The 15,597-nt window shown below is 44.5% G+C and overlaps 1 protein-coding gene across 2 annotated transcripts in view; it reads right to left on the bottom strand.

Annotated features, from left to right (window-relative positions):
• The window catches only part of LHPP (phospholysine phosphohistidine inorganic pyrophosphate phosphatase), a 63,042-nt gene that overhangs the window by 33,617 nt on the left and 13,828 nt on the right, over nucleotides 1-15,597 (bottom strand). The window contains exons 5-7 of one of the 2 annotated variants that reach the window (XM_027460746.3): nucleotides 15,044-15,136; nucleotides 7,729-7,820; nucleotides 3,456-7,061 (exon numbers count right to left, since the gene is read on the bottom strand). In XM_027460746.3, coding sequence (XP_027316547.3) covers nucleotides 7,028-7,061; nucleotides 7,729-7,820; nucleotides 15,044-15,136 — 219 coding nt within the window. In that variant the 3' untranslated portion in view covers nucleotides 3,456-7,027. Of the gene's footprint in view, nucleotides 1-3,455; nucleotides 7,062-7,728; nucleotides 7,821-15,043; nucleotides 15,137-15,597 lie in introns of those variants that run through there. The other variant, XM_027460745.3, reaches the window with a different exon arrangement.

Genomic DNA, 15,597 nt, shown 5'->3' with positions numbered 1-15,597 from the left:
TATTATTTATTGTAATATATCTTGTTTATTTGAACAAACGCTTTGTCTGTGAGTGTCTGTACCACACCGGGTCAGGAAATGCCACAGCCCCGGGGAGCATTTAGCTGAGGAGCTGATTCCGTGGGCTCCAATTGCACTCCTGGAGCTACAGCTCTGCTGCCTGTCCTGGCTCCTCCAGCAGGGCAAGGAGAACAGCTCAGCACCCTCCTCAGTGCCATGTGCTGCATGGAGTCTGAAGGGGGGACTTGTGCAACGCAAGGCGAACCATGCCCTGGGAGCCTAATGTTGTCTGGGGCTGCCCAGGACACCGAGCCCGTTCAAAGCACCGTCCCAGCAGGCTGAATTAGCCCATCTGTTGGCAACCTGCAAGCGAGCGGGGCTGAGGTGTAACCATACACGCTGTTGACAATGACTGAAAACCACAAACAAGTAAGAATCGTAATAGTTACAGGGCGATGTGTGAACATGAGTCACATCCAAGCGTCAGCTGCGAGCTATCTTCATCTCCTCCGACGAGCGCTGCTGGGTGCTGGAGAGGGCAGAGGGGGAGCCGTGCTCTTCAGCCACCCCCCTTTTCTCACATTACTCTGTGTCTTCCTTCAAAACAAGCTCTCATGTATGGAGCCATCGTAGTTTTGCAGACCTATAAGCTTGCACCGCTGGGTGCTTTATTTTTAACTCCAGGCAAGTCGCATCGTGTCTTCACAAGGGCACGAAAAGCAGCCACTAGACCCAGCACAGCAGAGGCAACCTCAAGGGGGGCACTCCCCATATCTTGTTTTTCCGTGGCCAAAAGGCCACCTGCCTGCAGCAGAGTCCCCTGCACAGCTCCAGGACCCCCAGCTGCATGACCCTGTGCCTGAGCACACAGCCCTTCAAGCATCTCCAGAGCACAAAAACCATGCTGGGGGCTAGCCAGTTGCTCGGGTTTGTTGGCTAAACTCACTCTTATCTACCTCGAAGCAGAGCAGAAAATGAGTGGCAGTAAATTAGCCTCCAGGTAAGCCCTGAGCAGCTGCAGGCCAGGCAGCAGGGCAGCGAAGCACAAATTGTTGCTTGTTTTGTGCTTGCAGGGCGCCGGCACAAGGTGCTGCCCCAGAGCAGCCGCTCCTGCGCCTGTTTACAGCAGGAGCCCCAGCCAGAAGGGAGATGAAATTTCAGATACTGAATCGTTTGCTTCCAGGGAGTTACATCAGCAGCTCGTTTGGCCTGCTTCTCTCTTGTTTGTTTGCTTCTTTCTCCGAAACGAGTGCTCTGCTTTGGTTTGCTCGGAGCAGTTCCCCTTCTGCCACGCCGCTCGCTGGGCTACTGCAGGGCTCCGCTGGCAGGGATGACATTTAGCTATGGGAGGAAAACAGGCAGAGAAGAGGAACCTGCGTCTTGAAAAAGGAAACCTCGAGGGAAACCGCAATTGTGCAGCTGTCCCAGCTCTGCCGCTTCTGCAGCACATTTCGGCGGGCTCGTTAGCATTTTCGTGCAGAAATACAGCAGTCAGCGAGCGGCGTGGTGCTCGTCGCCGCTGTCAAATGCTGAGCAGGAGAACACGGCTTGGCATCCTGCGAGTGACAAGTGTTGGGAAACGCTGCTGCACTCCAGCAGCTCCCATGACGGTTCTGCTGAGGAATTTTTACTCCTGCAACATTACATAGGCACTGAGAAGAGGCCAGGAAGGATAAAAATAAACGCGAGCCTGCTTCCTGTCCCATCTCGTAAACTGTGCTCATCAGGCTGGGGTCTAGCAGGGCACGGAGCCTGCCAGCTCCCCAGGACACCACGGGTGGCTGCAGCAAACCAGGCACCGTGCAGGAGGCACACGCTCGCTGGAAACCCCTGCTGAACACCGCGGGGATGTGAAGGAAGAGGGGAAGCAAAAGTGCAGCACAAGCTGATGCGGGCACTAGCATCTTGATCTGCGAGATGCAAATTGCTTCCTCGCAGAAAGGTTGGCGATGTAGCCGCTGATCAGAGCTGGGCTGCTGCAGATAAAGGGGTCCTTGGGTAGGGAGTGCAACTGGCAACACTGCCGGGTAATGCTACATTTCCTCACTAACCTGACACTCACATCACAAACTTCTTTTTTCATTTTTTTTTTCATTCTTTTACTCTTTTTTTTTTTTCAGAACAGCACAGGAGCATGCATGCAGCACCCAGCATGGCTACGCCCTGAGCACAATCTGCTTCCTCAAGGTTTATCAGGGTATCAATGGATACGTCAACCTGCTAATAATATATATATATATAGCATTTCACTTTATATTATTTCACAGCAAAGATTGCTCTCTAGAGTCCAACGATAAAATCTTCTACTTCCAGTTTCACCACTTGTAGTCCAGTAATAAGGTATTCCCAGTGCATTTCTTTATTTTGCATGGCAGTTGGCTATATCCTATGATAAAAAGGGGCTGGCAGGATTATAACCCCCCATTACAGCAGCGAGAACTTACATCTTCTCCTAGGCCATTCACTCCTACAGCACCACAGTCTTAAATTGTAATTTCTGTCTCAACATTATGATATATTGAGAAAAATTAAGGCTGCCATCAGATGAGCATATGCTAAGGAACTGCAGCATTAACTCCGAACTTCCTTCCCAAAGCTGATTCAAAGATTATGGTAACCCAAATGTGGTCAAGACGCCGATATACACACGTGAAGCTCCTCACGTGGACAGAACAAACCGTGATTTGAACACGTAACAAATGGTGACTAAGCCTATGCCTCCGGATTTGCTGCCATCAGCTATCACACCACACCAGGACTGCCTTGCTGACACTAGATGTTAACAAACATTACTTAAGACACCACCATAAATTATAACGCACCATTTATAGTGCAAACACGGGTTGGAAACCTTTCCATTTAGTACTTGAAACAGGCTTAATTACCAGGACTGTGAGGCCATCCAAATGCCTCTGGTTCTCTTTCAGCACGAAGGGAGTGCCCCTGCGCGTTAGTTCTCATTCCGCACTTCTGGTATGCTCCATCAAGAGCCACGAAACACGAAGCTAATAAATTCGTTCATCTTGGCTGTGGTTAGCAATTCGGGGAACAAGAAAGCGAGGGTGGGAGGGATGCTGCTCCCGTTTCAGGATCTTTGCAGAGCAGTAAGGTGTGCCCGTTTCTTTGTGAAAGGTGTCGTGATCTTTCATTTACTCTTATACAGGCTGTGGTAGCTGTGAATTTATCCCTGGGTGGAAATTCGCTTCTAAGAATCGTTTTATAACCTCATTTAGGAGGTTGTTATGAAGACCCACCCCTGTTTTTCTGAATCCTTAGTCAGTTGATGATGTCAGCCCAAAAGATCTTCCTCTGTCACGGCTTCTGTCTTGATCACATCTGGCAAGCTGATTTCCTTTAAAGCTCCAAAATTCCGTATGTTTTCTTCAATCAGATAAGAGGAACAGATCACAAACCACTTTCTTAATAAAGTCAGGACAATTATTCTCAGTGGATGATTACAAAGTGGGGAAACCAAAGAAGGACAACGTGAAGTAACCTGACCCAGTTCTCCCAGAGAACAGTGGCAGAGCGAGCAGGAGATGGCAGCTGTCCCGGGCCCCTTTTATCCCTGCTCTATCTTTTACCTGTAGCATTATGAGAGAGCTCAGGGATGTTGCACAGGCCAGCAGGGACAGCAGGTGCTTCTGTGAGGGGTCTGCACACTGCCACCTCTGGTTTATTTTTGAGTGCACAGCACAAACTCTGGTACAGTCAAGAAATGCCACTGCAAACTCCTGTCTGCAGCCAAACGTACTCCAAACACCTCCACTTCTGTAACAGCACGGAAGCAGAAAGAGCCCAAACTCTGGATATCCACAGTAACCACTGCAAAGGCTTTCTGCTGAGCTCACTGCCTATAAATCAAACCCTGTAAATAACAGCAAGGAGAGAGGTGGGATTCTCCTGCCCTGTCACAAATCAAGCTGATGCACTGAAAGCTGTTTCTGATTTTACGGGGAGACAGCTGGAAGAGCCTCAAAGTCATTTTTTCTCTGCTTTAACTTGCACACTGCAAAGAGGAACAAGAACATCAGGCGGCATTGCAGGATCAATAGTTATGGTGGAATTTATTGGTTTGATGTCAAGGCCAATTAGCTGCAAGTGGAATTAGCACATACCCTGTGCAGGAAGGCGAGTACGTGTTCTGCCCTAGATCGGAAAGATGTTGGCTACGAAGGTGCTCCACACAGGTGTGCACAGAAACGTCTCAATTAGCACCACGGTTCCCAGAGCTGGAAAACCTAACGCTGCCTCCTCTCGGTCCACAGGAGCCTGCAGCACACACCTGATGTGCACAGCGTGGCAGGAAGGGGTGACTGAGGGCCGTGACACCCCCAGACCAGATCCAACGTGCCACCTGGAGTGTACACACCTAAAAAAGGCTGCATTTGGCTAAGCAAAGTACTCACCCCGTGTTGGAGAACCCTGCTGGCTGAGATCAACCCAAAACGCCACCTTACACCAACACCCTTCCATTACTGTCCTGACTCATGACAAAAGAGGTTTTATTCCATGATTTACTGCTTTTTATGGGCAAACGTACTCCATGCCTGGTTTGGCTACTGAGGAAGAGATCAAGGCTTATGTCCTGCTGGAAGATCAGGTGCTTCTGAGGAGAGGAACAAGAGCAGATGCAGAAGTGAGAAGACGCCAAACCTTGTCAAAATAAAAAGAATTGACTACACTAATTTTACTAAACTTACTAAAGTTTTACTAAAGTTTAGTAAAATTTAGTGTAAAATTTTGGATCTTTACTAAAGATCCAAAAAAAAGGTGAGAAAAAGGTGTTAATTTTCAGGACCTCTGGTGTAAGGTGGTGTTAAATTGAATGCTTTTGCACCAGCTTACTCCACACTTGCATCTCACCCTGGGATTAGCCAGCACCAAGTCCTTGCTCCAGCCAGAAGTCTGAGAGCACAGGGAAGGAGGCAGCACTGCAGCTACACCAGCTCTCCACGCACACCCCTTCTGGACCTCAGCTCACCTGCAAGGCTGTCAGGACAAAGAGGACCTCTTCTTTTAGCTTATTAACAACAAAAAAACGCAGAGAGTTACTCTGCAGCCTGTAACCTGCACACAAGCACTGCAGTCACTTTGAAATACAACAAACCTTACAGGAAGCCTTGGTGCACGTCATCTTTTGTGCTATGGCGTGTAACCCTTGGCGGGCAGCAGATCTCACGGATGTTGGTAGCAGCTGCAGCGACTCCTGCAATAAGGCATGCTGCCCCAAACGCACCACAGATGACACTCTGCCAGCCAGGGTCACCATCTAGATGAGAATGGAGGAGTAAAACAGAGTCCCTTGGACCTACAGAACGACACGCACGAGTTATCCCCCAAATTGTTGCAAAAACAGCCTGAGCTCCAGCCTGAAGTTGTAGCTACTACTGAAGAAACTGTACTAACAGTGCCATCCAGAGGTACTTGAGCGCAGTGCACATCTGTGTCAGCAAGAAATACAAGGCAGGACCTACGTACCAATATCAGACTGAAAACCAGCCATGAAATAATTATATTTTCTGTTATTTTTAATTTCTTCTACCAACTTTTATCCAGATGCTTTTTTCAGTCTCTTTCAATACTCACTATGTCTTTTAATTTCCCAAGGATGCTAAATGAATCACTCTTTAAAACATACGCATCTCTAGCCTCTTAGAAAAAAAAAAACAATTTTATTTTACTCAGAATTGTTAACAATAGGACTGGCACCACATGCTCAATTTTGAGACACTCACCTGTATTTCATTACCACATGGTAATATTTTGGATAACAGCAACTGAGCATTGAAACAGGACATTTAACAATGGAAAATAATCTTTTTTTTTTTTTCCCCCCATCTGTAACAGCTGTGACCTCCTTTCAGATTTGAAATTATGGCTCAAGCTTGATACAAGAAAAGGCTTTTCAAACATACGATTCTATATATTTGTGTGTGTATGTACATGTTCATATCTGTCACTGCACCGAGCCTGTCTGAATTTAAGAAGAGATTGGACTGTGCACTTAGTCACATGGTCTGAACTTTTGGGTAGACCTGTGCGGTGTCAAGAGTTGGACTTGATCCTTAAGGGTCCCTTCCAACTCAGGATATTCTATGATTCTATGATTCTATGTGTGCCAACTGCCTGAGAGCTTTCGGCGCAGCATCACCTGTGCCTTATTTTTACAGTGGGCCACGTATGTCACAGGAGATGTTTGCTGAGCAGCAAGAGCCTAATTTACCTCTGTTTTCAGAGATAGCTCCTTCACTGATACTCGTATCTGTGCAACATTAAGACGTGGAGTCACTGAATGCTGTCTGGTGATAGCCATCGAGATCAGAGAAAAACCAAGTGCTGAATCCTAATTCTCTCCTTTAGGCAGTTAATGGGATTACACAGATCACAGATAAATAACCCCAACAGCACAAACCATATACTTTCTTTCCCCAAAATCATCACTTACTGGTCCATCAGAATTATTTTACCAACTTAGATAAGCTAAAATCGAGAGAGAACATCACATGATAACTAACAAAACAGCATTTCAGATAGCTTACGGCAAGCACCATTCCCACTTGTTGCATCTCTCCCCCAAAATTGTTATTTTACAGTCTTAATATCTGAAAATGAAGAAAAACTACAAATATAAATGATGTCAGATTACAAATGCTGTTACTGAACCATGCCTACTGCAAAGAGGTATGGCTAAAAGGAGATTTTGAGTGTTATGGAGTCCAAATGTTAAACGTAAGGAGCGATGTCTGCGTTGCATTTGGAGTCACCTTGGGCCAACTTCAAGCCTTATCTTTCCTGAGCAACAGATAGTGGCTTAATTTTCCACTGGGCACCCCTGGAGTGTGCCATGTTTATAACTGCACTCAGGTCAGCTATCAAGAGCTACAAGGAGCAGCTATTGATAGCTCTTTGGTCAATGAATACACAGGATCACGGAGCCACCTGCACACAGAGAGGTTTGAAAGGCCAAGGTGAGCAGGCCTGCAGAAGCCCGCTCTGTTTAAGACGGGAAGCAGAGAAACAGCTTTCACATTCCAGACTTCTCAGAGCTGAATGTGTATCTAGAGAAAATAGGAGACATATGGAGTCCTTCAGAAAGCTGTGAGAGATGACCCACAGAGATCACTGAGTGGATGTCTAATTTTACATCTTGACTCTGCTACAAGTTTCAGACGCATCTGATATCAAGTGTACAACACTTACACACAGTAGTAAAAAAAAAGCAAAAACCAACGAAACACACTAGCTCAATGCACTAAATGCGATACATAATTATAGCAGTAATTAAGCAGAAAATATTTCTTGAAAAGATCAAAGAAAACAAGCCTCTCTCATCCTGCCACTTTCATACAGAGTCTTTTCTCAAACGCGTTTTGCAAATGAAAATGTCAGCATCCACCCAAGCCTAATGGCTGCCCAGGGAAGTATTTGTTCAGTCAACAAATGGAAGTGTATGTTGATGGCAAATGTCTACCACCAACAGGAAAAGATCTGGAAAAGTCATGGAAAAAAAATCAGGTCTCGTGCATTCATTTTGAAGCACTATTCAGCAGGTGTACCAGGTTTCAAATCACACCTCCTTTTCTTTTAGAAATGAATGAATTGTATGAAAATTAAGAGCACCATGTAGTTCGGCAAAAAGGAAAGTGCAAAAATCATTGCCTACAGTCATTTCCCTTCTTTCCATGGTTAACCTGGTGTTGCACAGGGTGTAGGGCGTGCACTGACCTGTACTTCCCTGTCCGCACTTGCACAGCTCTCATCCCGCACTGCTGGGCACCTCCGATATCACTCACAATATCATCTCCAATCATGATGGCCTGTCAAAGCAATGAAATACAGAAAAACTGGTGTCAAGTCAATTTGATTTCCGCCATGCTTCACATTCCTTTGACATAATAAACAGCTTGATTTGATGTTTAATGCTGCCATCAGACAAATTAAACAAGATAATATTGTCATCATATTGATTAGAAGTCATCCTACCTTGACTATAACTCATGCTATAGCTCCTTGAGCAATATACTAGTGCAGTAGACATCCGTACAATTTGTAATCCATCACAAAAACCAAAGTGATTTGGCACACAATTCAGACAAAACATTGACTTTTATTAAGTTATCCCCATTATGTTCCTAGCCATTCATTTATGTTAGCCTTAATGTAAACTGTTTGGATTGTATCTTTGAAAAGTTTCCTTAAAATTGATATTTTAAAAGCTAGTCAAAAACTTGTGATCACCATAACATGTAACTCAGTTTCAGGTAGACACAAAAATTTGGGAAGTCTGCTGTCGGTGTAACATCTGATTGATTGATTTTTGCACTGTGGGACATGGTACGGACAGGCACAGCACAGTCTGTGTTAAATCTATGCAAATCCCAACAACCTCAGCTAAGCAGGTTACCAAAACAGGTAACTGAGAAGAAACTTTTTGGCTGGGCTGAGGGGATTTGGCTGCATGTCTGAAAAAAAAAAGTAGTGTGCATGCTCACTTCATTCACAGCCGTGCCTACAAAATTTCAAGTGCTTTCTACTATTCTGCAATAAAAGTTATTGCTCTTACTCTTCAAATTTCAAAATGGTTGTGGGTTTTCATTTCATAACTTCGACAAAAAGCAGCACATGATCTACAACTAACGAGAAAAAAAAATAAATAAAATCAGCTTTCAACATCCCAAAGGCACCCCAGGTTACCCTGCAGAGAAGAGAGGCAGCACCTAAAGCTGGGGGGAACACATCAGCTCTGGAAACACAGAATCTATTTTATCTATCAAATTTTAATATGGGATTTTTCAAAGTTGAATTTTGTTTAAAATACGTTCATTAGCTGTATTTTCCTCTTGCTGAACAGCCCCCTACCACATAAACTTTACTGCCAGGCTTTCACAACAGTACGCCTTGCACAGTGTTAGGAGGAATTCCTGCCTGAACTGCTCTGCTCCTTCCATACGCTTTTGATAACTGATTATTTTCATGTTTGCACATCGGACACAAGGAATCACTAAGTGAACTCTTGCTTATTTAAAGAAATTGATCTTACATTTTGAGCCTAGGGTCTGTTACGACGGGTCCTCATCCTGCCTGGGGGCTGGGGAGGGTCAGAAGGGCCACTGGCAATGGGGGCAGGACTGCCTTGGGTGGCAGTTTTCCAGATCCGGGGAGGAAGTCTCAGAACATGCCTAAAGCCCTGTCCGAGCAGGACATTCAGAGAGCATTCATGCGCCGAACTGAGCCGTGTACAGGAATACCTGGAACAGCTCCGGCTGATAAAACACAAATCCTCCTTTATGCAACACATCGGGTACAGCACACGGGGTTATAATAGAGCAGTTAGCAGCCCAGTTCATCTTTCCTGCTGTTTTTAAATACCATCCACGTGAGGGATTATCATCACCCTCCGGTGAGGGGATGCAATAGGCCATCCCTGCAAGTCAAGGCTCATTTGTCCAGCTCCACACCGGAGCAGCTCATTTTGCAACGCTTTATCTGTGCACACGCTGGCTTCACTCTGCCTAGGAGCAACACGGCTGCGATCACACTTGGAGAGCTCTTTGAAGGAGCAAGGAGATGGAAAGATTCGTGGGAACACGGGTACAGCTCGGGAAAACGTGTCCATAGGGAAAGAGCAGCAGGAGGCTGTGGGACAGGCAGCGCTGCCTTTCGAGCTCCCTGCTCACAAACTGCTTCAAAGCCAGCACGTGATGGAGAGCTCGATCTTTTTCATCCTTATTTACTGGCCCATTATCCTTACCCACTCTGCTCACAGAAATGCCCGTGTTCTTGTTAAGATACCTGATGCAAGATCCCCTGTAGACAGCCCGCTTTTCCCTACCACTCCAGCATGAGATGGGGGAAAATGAAGGGTTAATTTGAAGTAATTAGTAAATAAAGCGCGTATAAACAGAGGAAGAAAACAGATTAGTGGGAACGATTACGTTTCTCAAAACAGCTTGGGGGAAAATAGGTAATAGGAGTTGGCTGGGAGCAGTTTGCCAGATTTTGTCCTTTTTTCCCCTCCTCTCATCTGTGCATCCTCTGTTTTCAGTCCTGGGTTCCTCTGAAAGCAGGAAAGGGCAGCTCGGGGTGGCTCGGCAGGCCCTCCAAAGCCTCCAGAGGGGAAGCTTGCTCAGCAGGGCTGTATTTCACTCCGTCCAGACAAGTTTTCCTGCAAGACACCCAGCAGCCCTGCAAGTGCAGCTGCACATGAGCAGCGATGCCTGTCCAGGCCAGCTTGTGGCATACGCATACCAAAATGTACTCCAGCCCCCGGGGATTTCACAGATTTACTATCGGTGAAGGGCAATAATCACTAAAGGAGGAGCAATTATTCCCAAATCATTAAGGATTTAAAAAATCATTGGCAAGAAGATAGAGGTCAAAAGGTGCACTGTCAGGGGAAATAAAAAAAACTCTACCTGTCAAACCTGGGTTTAACTTCCTCCCTGACTGCAATATGGCAAGAAGAGAAAGATATAAAACTGAAAGGTCATACACCCACCCCAAAGCTAGAATGAAAAGATCCCCGTTTGTGCTCACAATTTACATGGGGATCACGCCATTAATCTGTGCAATTAGTCCGGGGAAGTTGCTTCTTTTTGATCAGCTACAAAATGACAAAAAGAAGGACAAAAACGCATTGAGATAATCTCTCTGGTTTTACGAAAATCATCAAAGAATTGAGCCGAGTGTAATTTACATTTTTCCTGGTCTGTGTAGCTGGTGAGAGATGGTGTGCGTGGTTGTGTGCAAGCGATACACAAAGCACACGTGTGCCAGAGCTGAGGGAAGCCGTGGCTACTCAGCTGTCCCCATCAAACCCAACCCAGAGCAGCAGTGATAATGGAGGAGATGAACACGAGCTCCAAGGATTCAGGGCACAACACGATCCCAGCTGGAGAAATCCTCTCACCTACTAACACGGACAGCTTCAGAGATGGGTGAAGGGGAACCTTTGCTATTTTTTCCTCTGCAAACAGAGTTTTAGTATTCATTAAAAAAAAATCACATGAACATGTTTGATCGGAAAAGAAACTTCAAGAGTATTTAACACAGCGAATGTTTCTAGAGTCGAAAATATTTATGCCTAAGCAGGTTTTTGCTACAGTCTTAACAGCAAAGTTAAAGGTGCCAAGGATGTAAAGAAATAAAGCGCATGCAGAAAATCCTGATTAAAATTAAAGACACTACACAATGAATATGACACATTTATTTTTCTCCCCGTGGCAATCTCCTAGGCTTCAGGACCCTGTATTCCTGTTAATTGTACTTCTATCCAGGAACTACTGGCTGTGCAAACCACAAACACACGCGAGGCACCACACGTGGCCTCCGACCTGGCAGAATTTGTATCAGGCAGGCGAAACACAGAAATACACCAAACCTCCAGGGCAGATTCCAAAAACCCCAGAACCAGCTGAGTTTAAATATGCTTTCAGCAGGATTCAACGCTTGAAACTTCACGTGGCTGCTCAGCTCTTCTCTCTGAGATGGAAAATATTCCCCGTCAGCCCCAGGAGCAGAGCAGGGCTGGTGGGCACAGTGAGGGTGACCTGCCTGTGCTCTCACGCACCGCTACCTCCCCCCTGGGCCAGGCAGCTGGCCGAAATGGGAGCTGGTTAACTACCAGCACTTTATGCACTCGAGTATAACCTGCCATAACTCCCGCTGAGGCTGGACAATTTGCTACAGACAGAACTTTTTATGATTATATAAAAGTACGGCAGCCTTAACGTTAGTTAGGTTTTATTGTAAAGCTGTAAAAATCATCCACTGTTACAGCCGCCTTAAAACACATGAATTAGGTATTTCGGTAACCTTTAAGATGTGTTATTCTTTGTCATATTACTGAATCATAAGACAGGTCTGGTTACCTCTAAGAGGTTTAAATTTCCAATCTATTAAAGTAATACTGGCAATCTGTTATTTCTAGGCCATTGAGGAAAGGTTAAAATGAAAATTGGACTTCAGGGAGTTCCTCCTAGTCTAAGTGCAGGTTGAAAACATCTCAGTAGCAGAAGGTAAAGTCAGGGTCTCGGTAAGAAGCAGTTACCCAGGGCAATGACTGGTGATAACTTTATTGATTAAAGCAGCTTGAGAAATTTAAGATTTGCCACTGTCTAGCATTACTGCGGTGAGACAGCTTTATTAAAAAGCTATTTTTCATTAGAAGTCAGGTAAAAGAAAATTGTAATGTTTTCAGATGCGCAGCTCATCCGAAATGGTTTAATGGTGGTATGGATTAAACGCATTCCACAGGTGGAATAAATTACTGGTAAACATTTTATAAAAGTAAAGGCAAGTACAGCCACTGCTCATCTTGTCATTACAAGCACAGAGAAGTAAAGCTCATTTGGGAGACAGATTAAAACCTCACAGGGTGCACTACTGAGGAACTTACTGCACTGCACATACCGCGTTTCTATTATTATGTATGACCAACCAACACAACCTGCAAATCCGTCTCGAAAGAACATTAAAGTTGCAAGGTCAAGCACTCAAAAGTTATGAAAATACACTACAATTACGGCTCTTCTGTAATTTGTTCCTCCCACACATATTCTTCATGGTCTAGTTTTTAATTACAGCAGCGAGCCCTGGTTTTCCATCGCCGAGAACACCGACAAGGCACCCAGGGCCATTATGCAGTGGTACCTACTGCAGACCTGCTGGTGAGGTGCATATGTCCTTTATCTTCATTCTCTGTGTAAGAAAAATTACAGCTACAGACCAGGCCTATTGTTAGAAACTGGTGGCATTTCATACTAGAAACTATCTGGGAAGAAAATATCTGTCAAAATATAAAGCTAGTTACTAGTAGCGCTGTGAAAATCTAGCAAAGGTTGAATAAATAATAATCTCTCCAAGGGCTATAACCACTTTTCTCTACCCAAACCAATCCTCCTGAAGTTAACAAGAACCAGCCCCCAGGGCTTACCCTATGGGACCATTTTTATACCAGGCTGGTGATGCATTAAATCATCTGCTCAAATTTGGTTCTCTGGGGCAACGAGAAACAAGAAACTCATTGAGAAATGGGGTGTGGTGTTGCAGCCCAGCGTGGAAACACATCCCTGTGATGATGTTCTCCCACAGTGGCAGGGGCTGACACGGTGGCAAGGTGGCAAAACAAAGCTTGAGGACAACTGCACTGTCCTGCCTAAGGAAAAGGGAAACTAATCTCCATACGCAGGACCTCAAAACAGAAAACCCCAAAAGAGCACACTGTTCATTCCTTATACAAGCAGAAAGAAAACATAAACCTTCATACCTCTGATTTAGAGGCATAAAATTCAAGGGCTGAGCTCTGTGTGTTTTGTTTTGTTTTTCTCTGTTCTTTTTTTCCAGCTACCTTTTTCTTGAAATGCCATTCGGTTTCTGAAATGGATTTTTTTGGTTTGTTGGTTGGATGAATGGATTGAGTAATTGCTCAATACCTAGCATATTTTGCTCAGGCTGAGCTATGTTGTTACCGGGAAGATATTGACAAACTGAAGGGAGTACCGAAAAGAGCACTGCAGCAGGTTAGGGTGCAGAGCGACTGGATCACAAGGAAAGTTGCTGAGAGCTAAACACAGTTTATTTTGGTTGTTACCTGGACTAAAACTAGAAATAAGGATACAGAGTTTCAATGGGAAGCATCTCAACAGATCTCAGAAAAAGCTGCCAGCTCATGAGATCTACTAGAGGATGTGAACACTGTCCCTCGGGTACTTAAAGAAGCCCAGTTGTTTGCTCACTGAAAACCACTCTGCACAAAACACTGATCAACACGGAGCAGGGAACACTCCTGCATGGGGAAGGAGAGGGATTAGATGGCCTGCAAGGTCTTTTCCATCTTCCCATTCTATAATAAAGTAAGACCCAAGCACATAGTGAATTACAGGGCCATAATTTCTTCTCCAGGCTCCACGGACCTACAAGCCACCCAAACTTCACTCCTGTTGTTTATGATGTCACCAAAAGCCCGTGATGGAGTTATTGCCTTGTAATTCACTGTCGTCTGTTAGTCATCTCATACTCATCCCTATGTCCTGTGCGACACGACAACAAATCAATAAAGAGGGCACAACTACAGGGAGGAAAAAAAAAGGGGGCCGTGCTAAGTAAGCAGGGAGCATCACACAGTCGGTGTGTTTCTGGAAAGCCTGATGAAACCAGTAACATTAGAAGAGTTTTGGGGTCAGACAGTGCTTCCGTTACTTCTGTCTTTTCCCCTTTACTGTACTAAAAATAAATAAATAAATAAATAAAAATAAAATGTGACAGCAAAGGAAATAACATTTTAGTTGCAATTCCACCAGGCTGCAGCCTTCACGGCACCTGTTACATTGTGAAGCACACCGTCTTCCATAATTCCTTGGGAAACCTGACCTTTATTCCTTTGTATTGGTTTCCTTAGTCTCCAAATAAAGGAATTCTCAATAGAAGTACACGTGCTTCTGAACTACGTGGTTTAGAATGAAGGTGAATAAGAAGGCTCATCACAAGAACACAAGTAAAGAGAGAAACCACATTAGGGAAATTAGGATGGAAAACTAAAGTAGGTAAAGATACAGATGGTAAAAGTCAGAGCAAACAGAAGAGAATGAAAAGGGAAACAGAAAATGGTCAAAAAAACCCTCAGGACAGCAAAGAAGTTCTGAGGAAAGATAATGCCATGCCTTCCAGGAGGGTAGGAAGTACACGCAAGGCCGAAAATATTCAACAGACCCCAACCTGCTACCATTTATCCTCTTGACTCTCAGTCCTTCACATTATTTGATAGAATGGGTAAAACATTTTTCTTCCCCTCCAAAGTAATCTTTCAGATTTTTTTTTAGTAATTCATAGAAAGATCCTGAATATAAGCATTTCTTTGCACCATGTATGAAAACCTTTTTTTTTTTTTTTCCAGACCCAGTGTATTTCCACCCAGTGTTTACCATGTCCTCAAGGCCACACTCCCCTCAATGTCTTCTGTAACTTTCTGTCAAAGACAGCAAACCAGCGTAGGGGCATAACTACGTGGCACAGTCAACAGTCATGGCATCAGCAACATTACCTCCTGTGGCGGAACTCCCATTTCTGCGAGGGCTGACTCGAAAAATGCTTTTGCTGGTTTTCCCACTACCTCAGCTTCAACATCACAGGCATACTGGAAAAAAAAAAAAAAAAAAAAAGAGACAAATAATGCTATATAGATCAGAAAAGGATTTGTTCAACTCTGTAATTCCAGTCAATTGTATAAGAAGTATGTGATTATTGATCTCTGCCCTTAAATAACACAATGGATTAGCAGATGAAGATAGCTATCTGATGGTTTGGATAATGGGAGGGTTCAATGCTCTCTGTCAGAAGAGAAAATCATCCTGAAACATCTCAAGTTACAAATCTGTTTCATTCTCCATCACAGCAGCAGTCTTCCTAGCCAGTTCCAGTATCACTCATTTTTGTAAGAGCATCACTCTTACAGAAATAACAAATATCCTTCACGTGAAACGATCAAAAGTATTGGAGTAGTGAGTATATTCCCCTACTTTGCTTCCTTCTCTGAATTCCCTCTGTATTTACTTTTCTAAAATCTCTCTGCAAGCCTGTAAAAAGAAGGATAATGAT

Source organism: Anas platyrhynchos, chromosome 6 (genome assembly GCF_047663525.1).
Source record: "Anas platyrhynchos isolate ZD024472 breed Pekin duck chromosome 6, IASCAAS_PekinDuck_T2T, whole genome shotgun sequence".
Taxonomy (NCBI): domain Eukaryota; kingdom Metazoa; phylum Chordata; class Aves; order Anseriformes; family Anatidae; genus Anas; species Anas platyrhynchos.
This window is presented reverse-complemented; position numbering and strand designations above follow the sequence as displayed.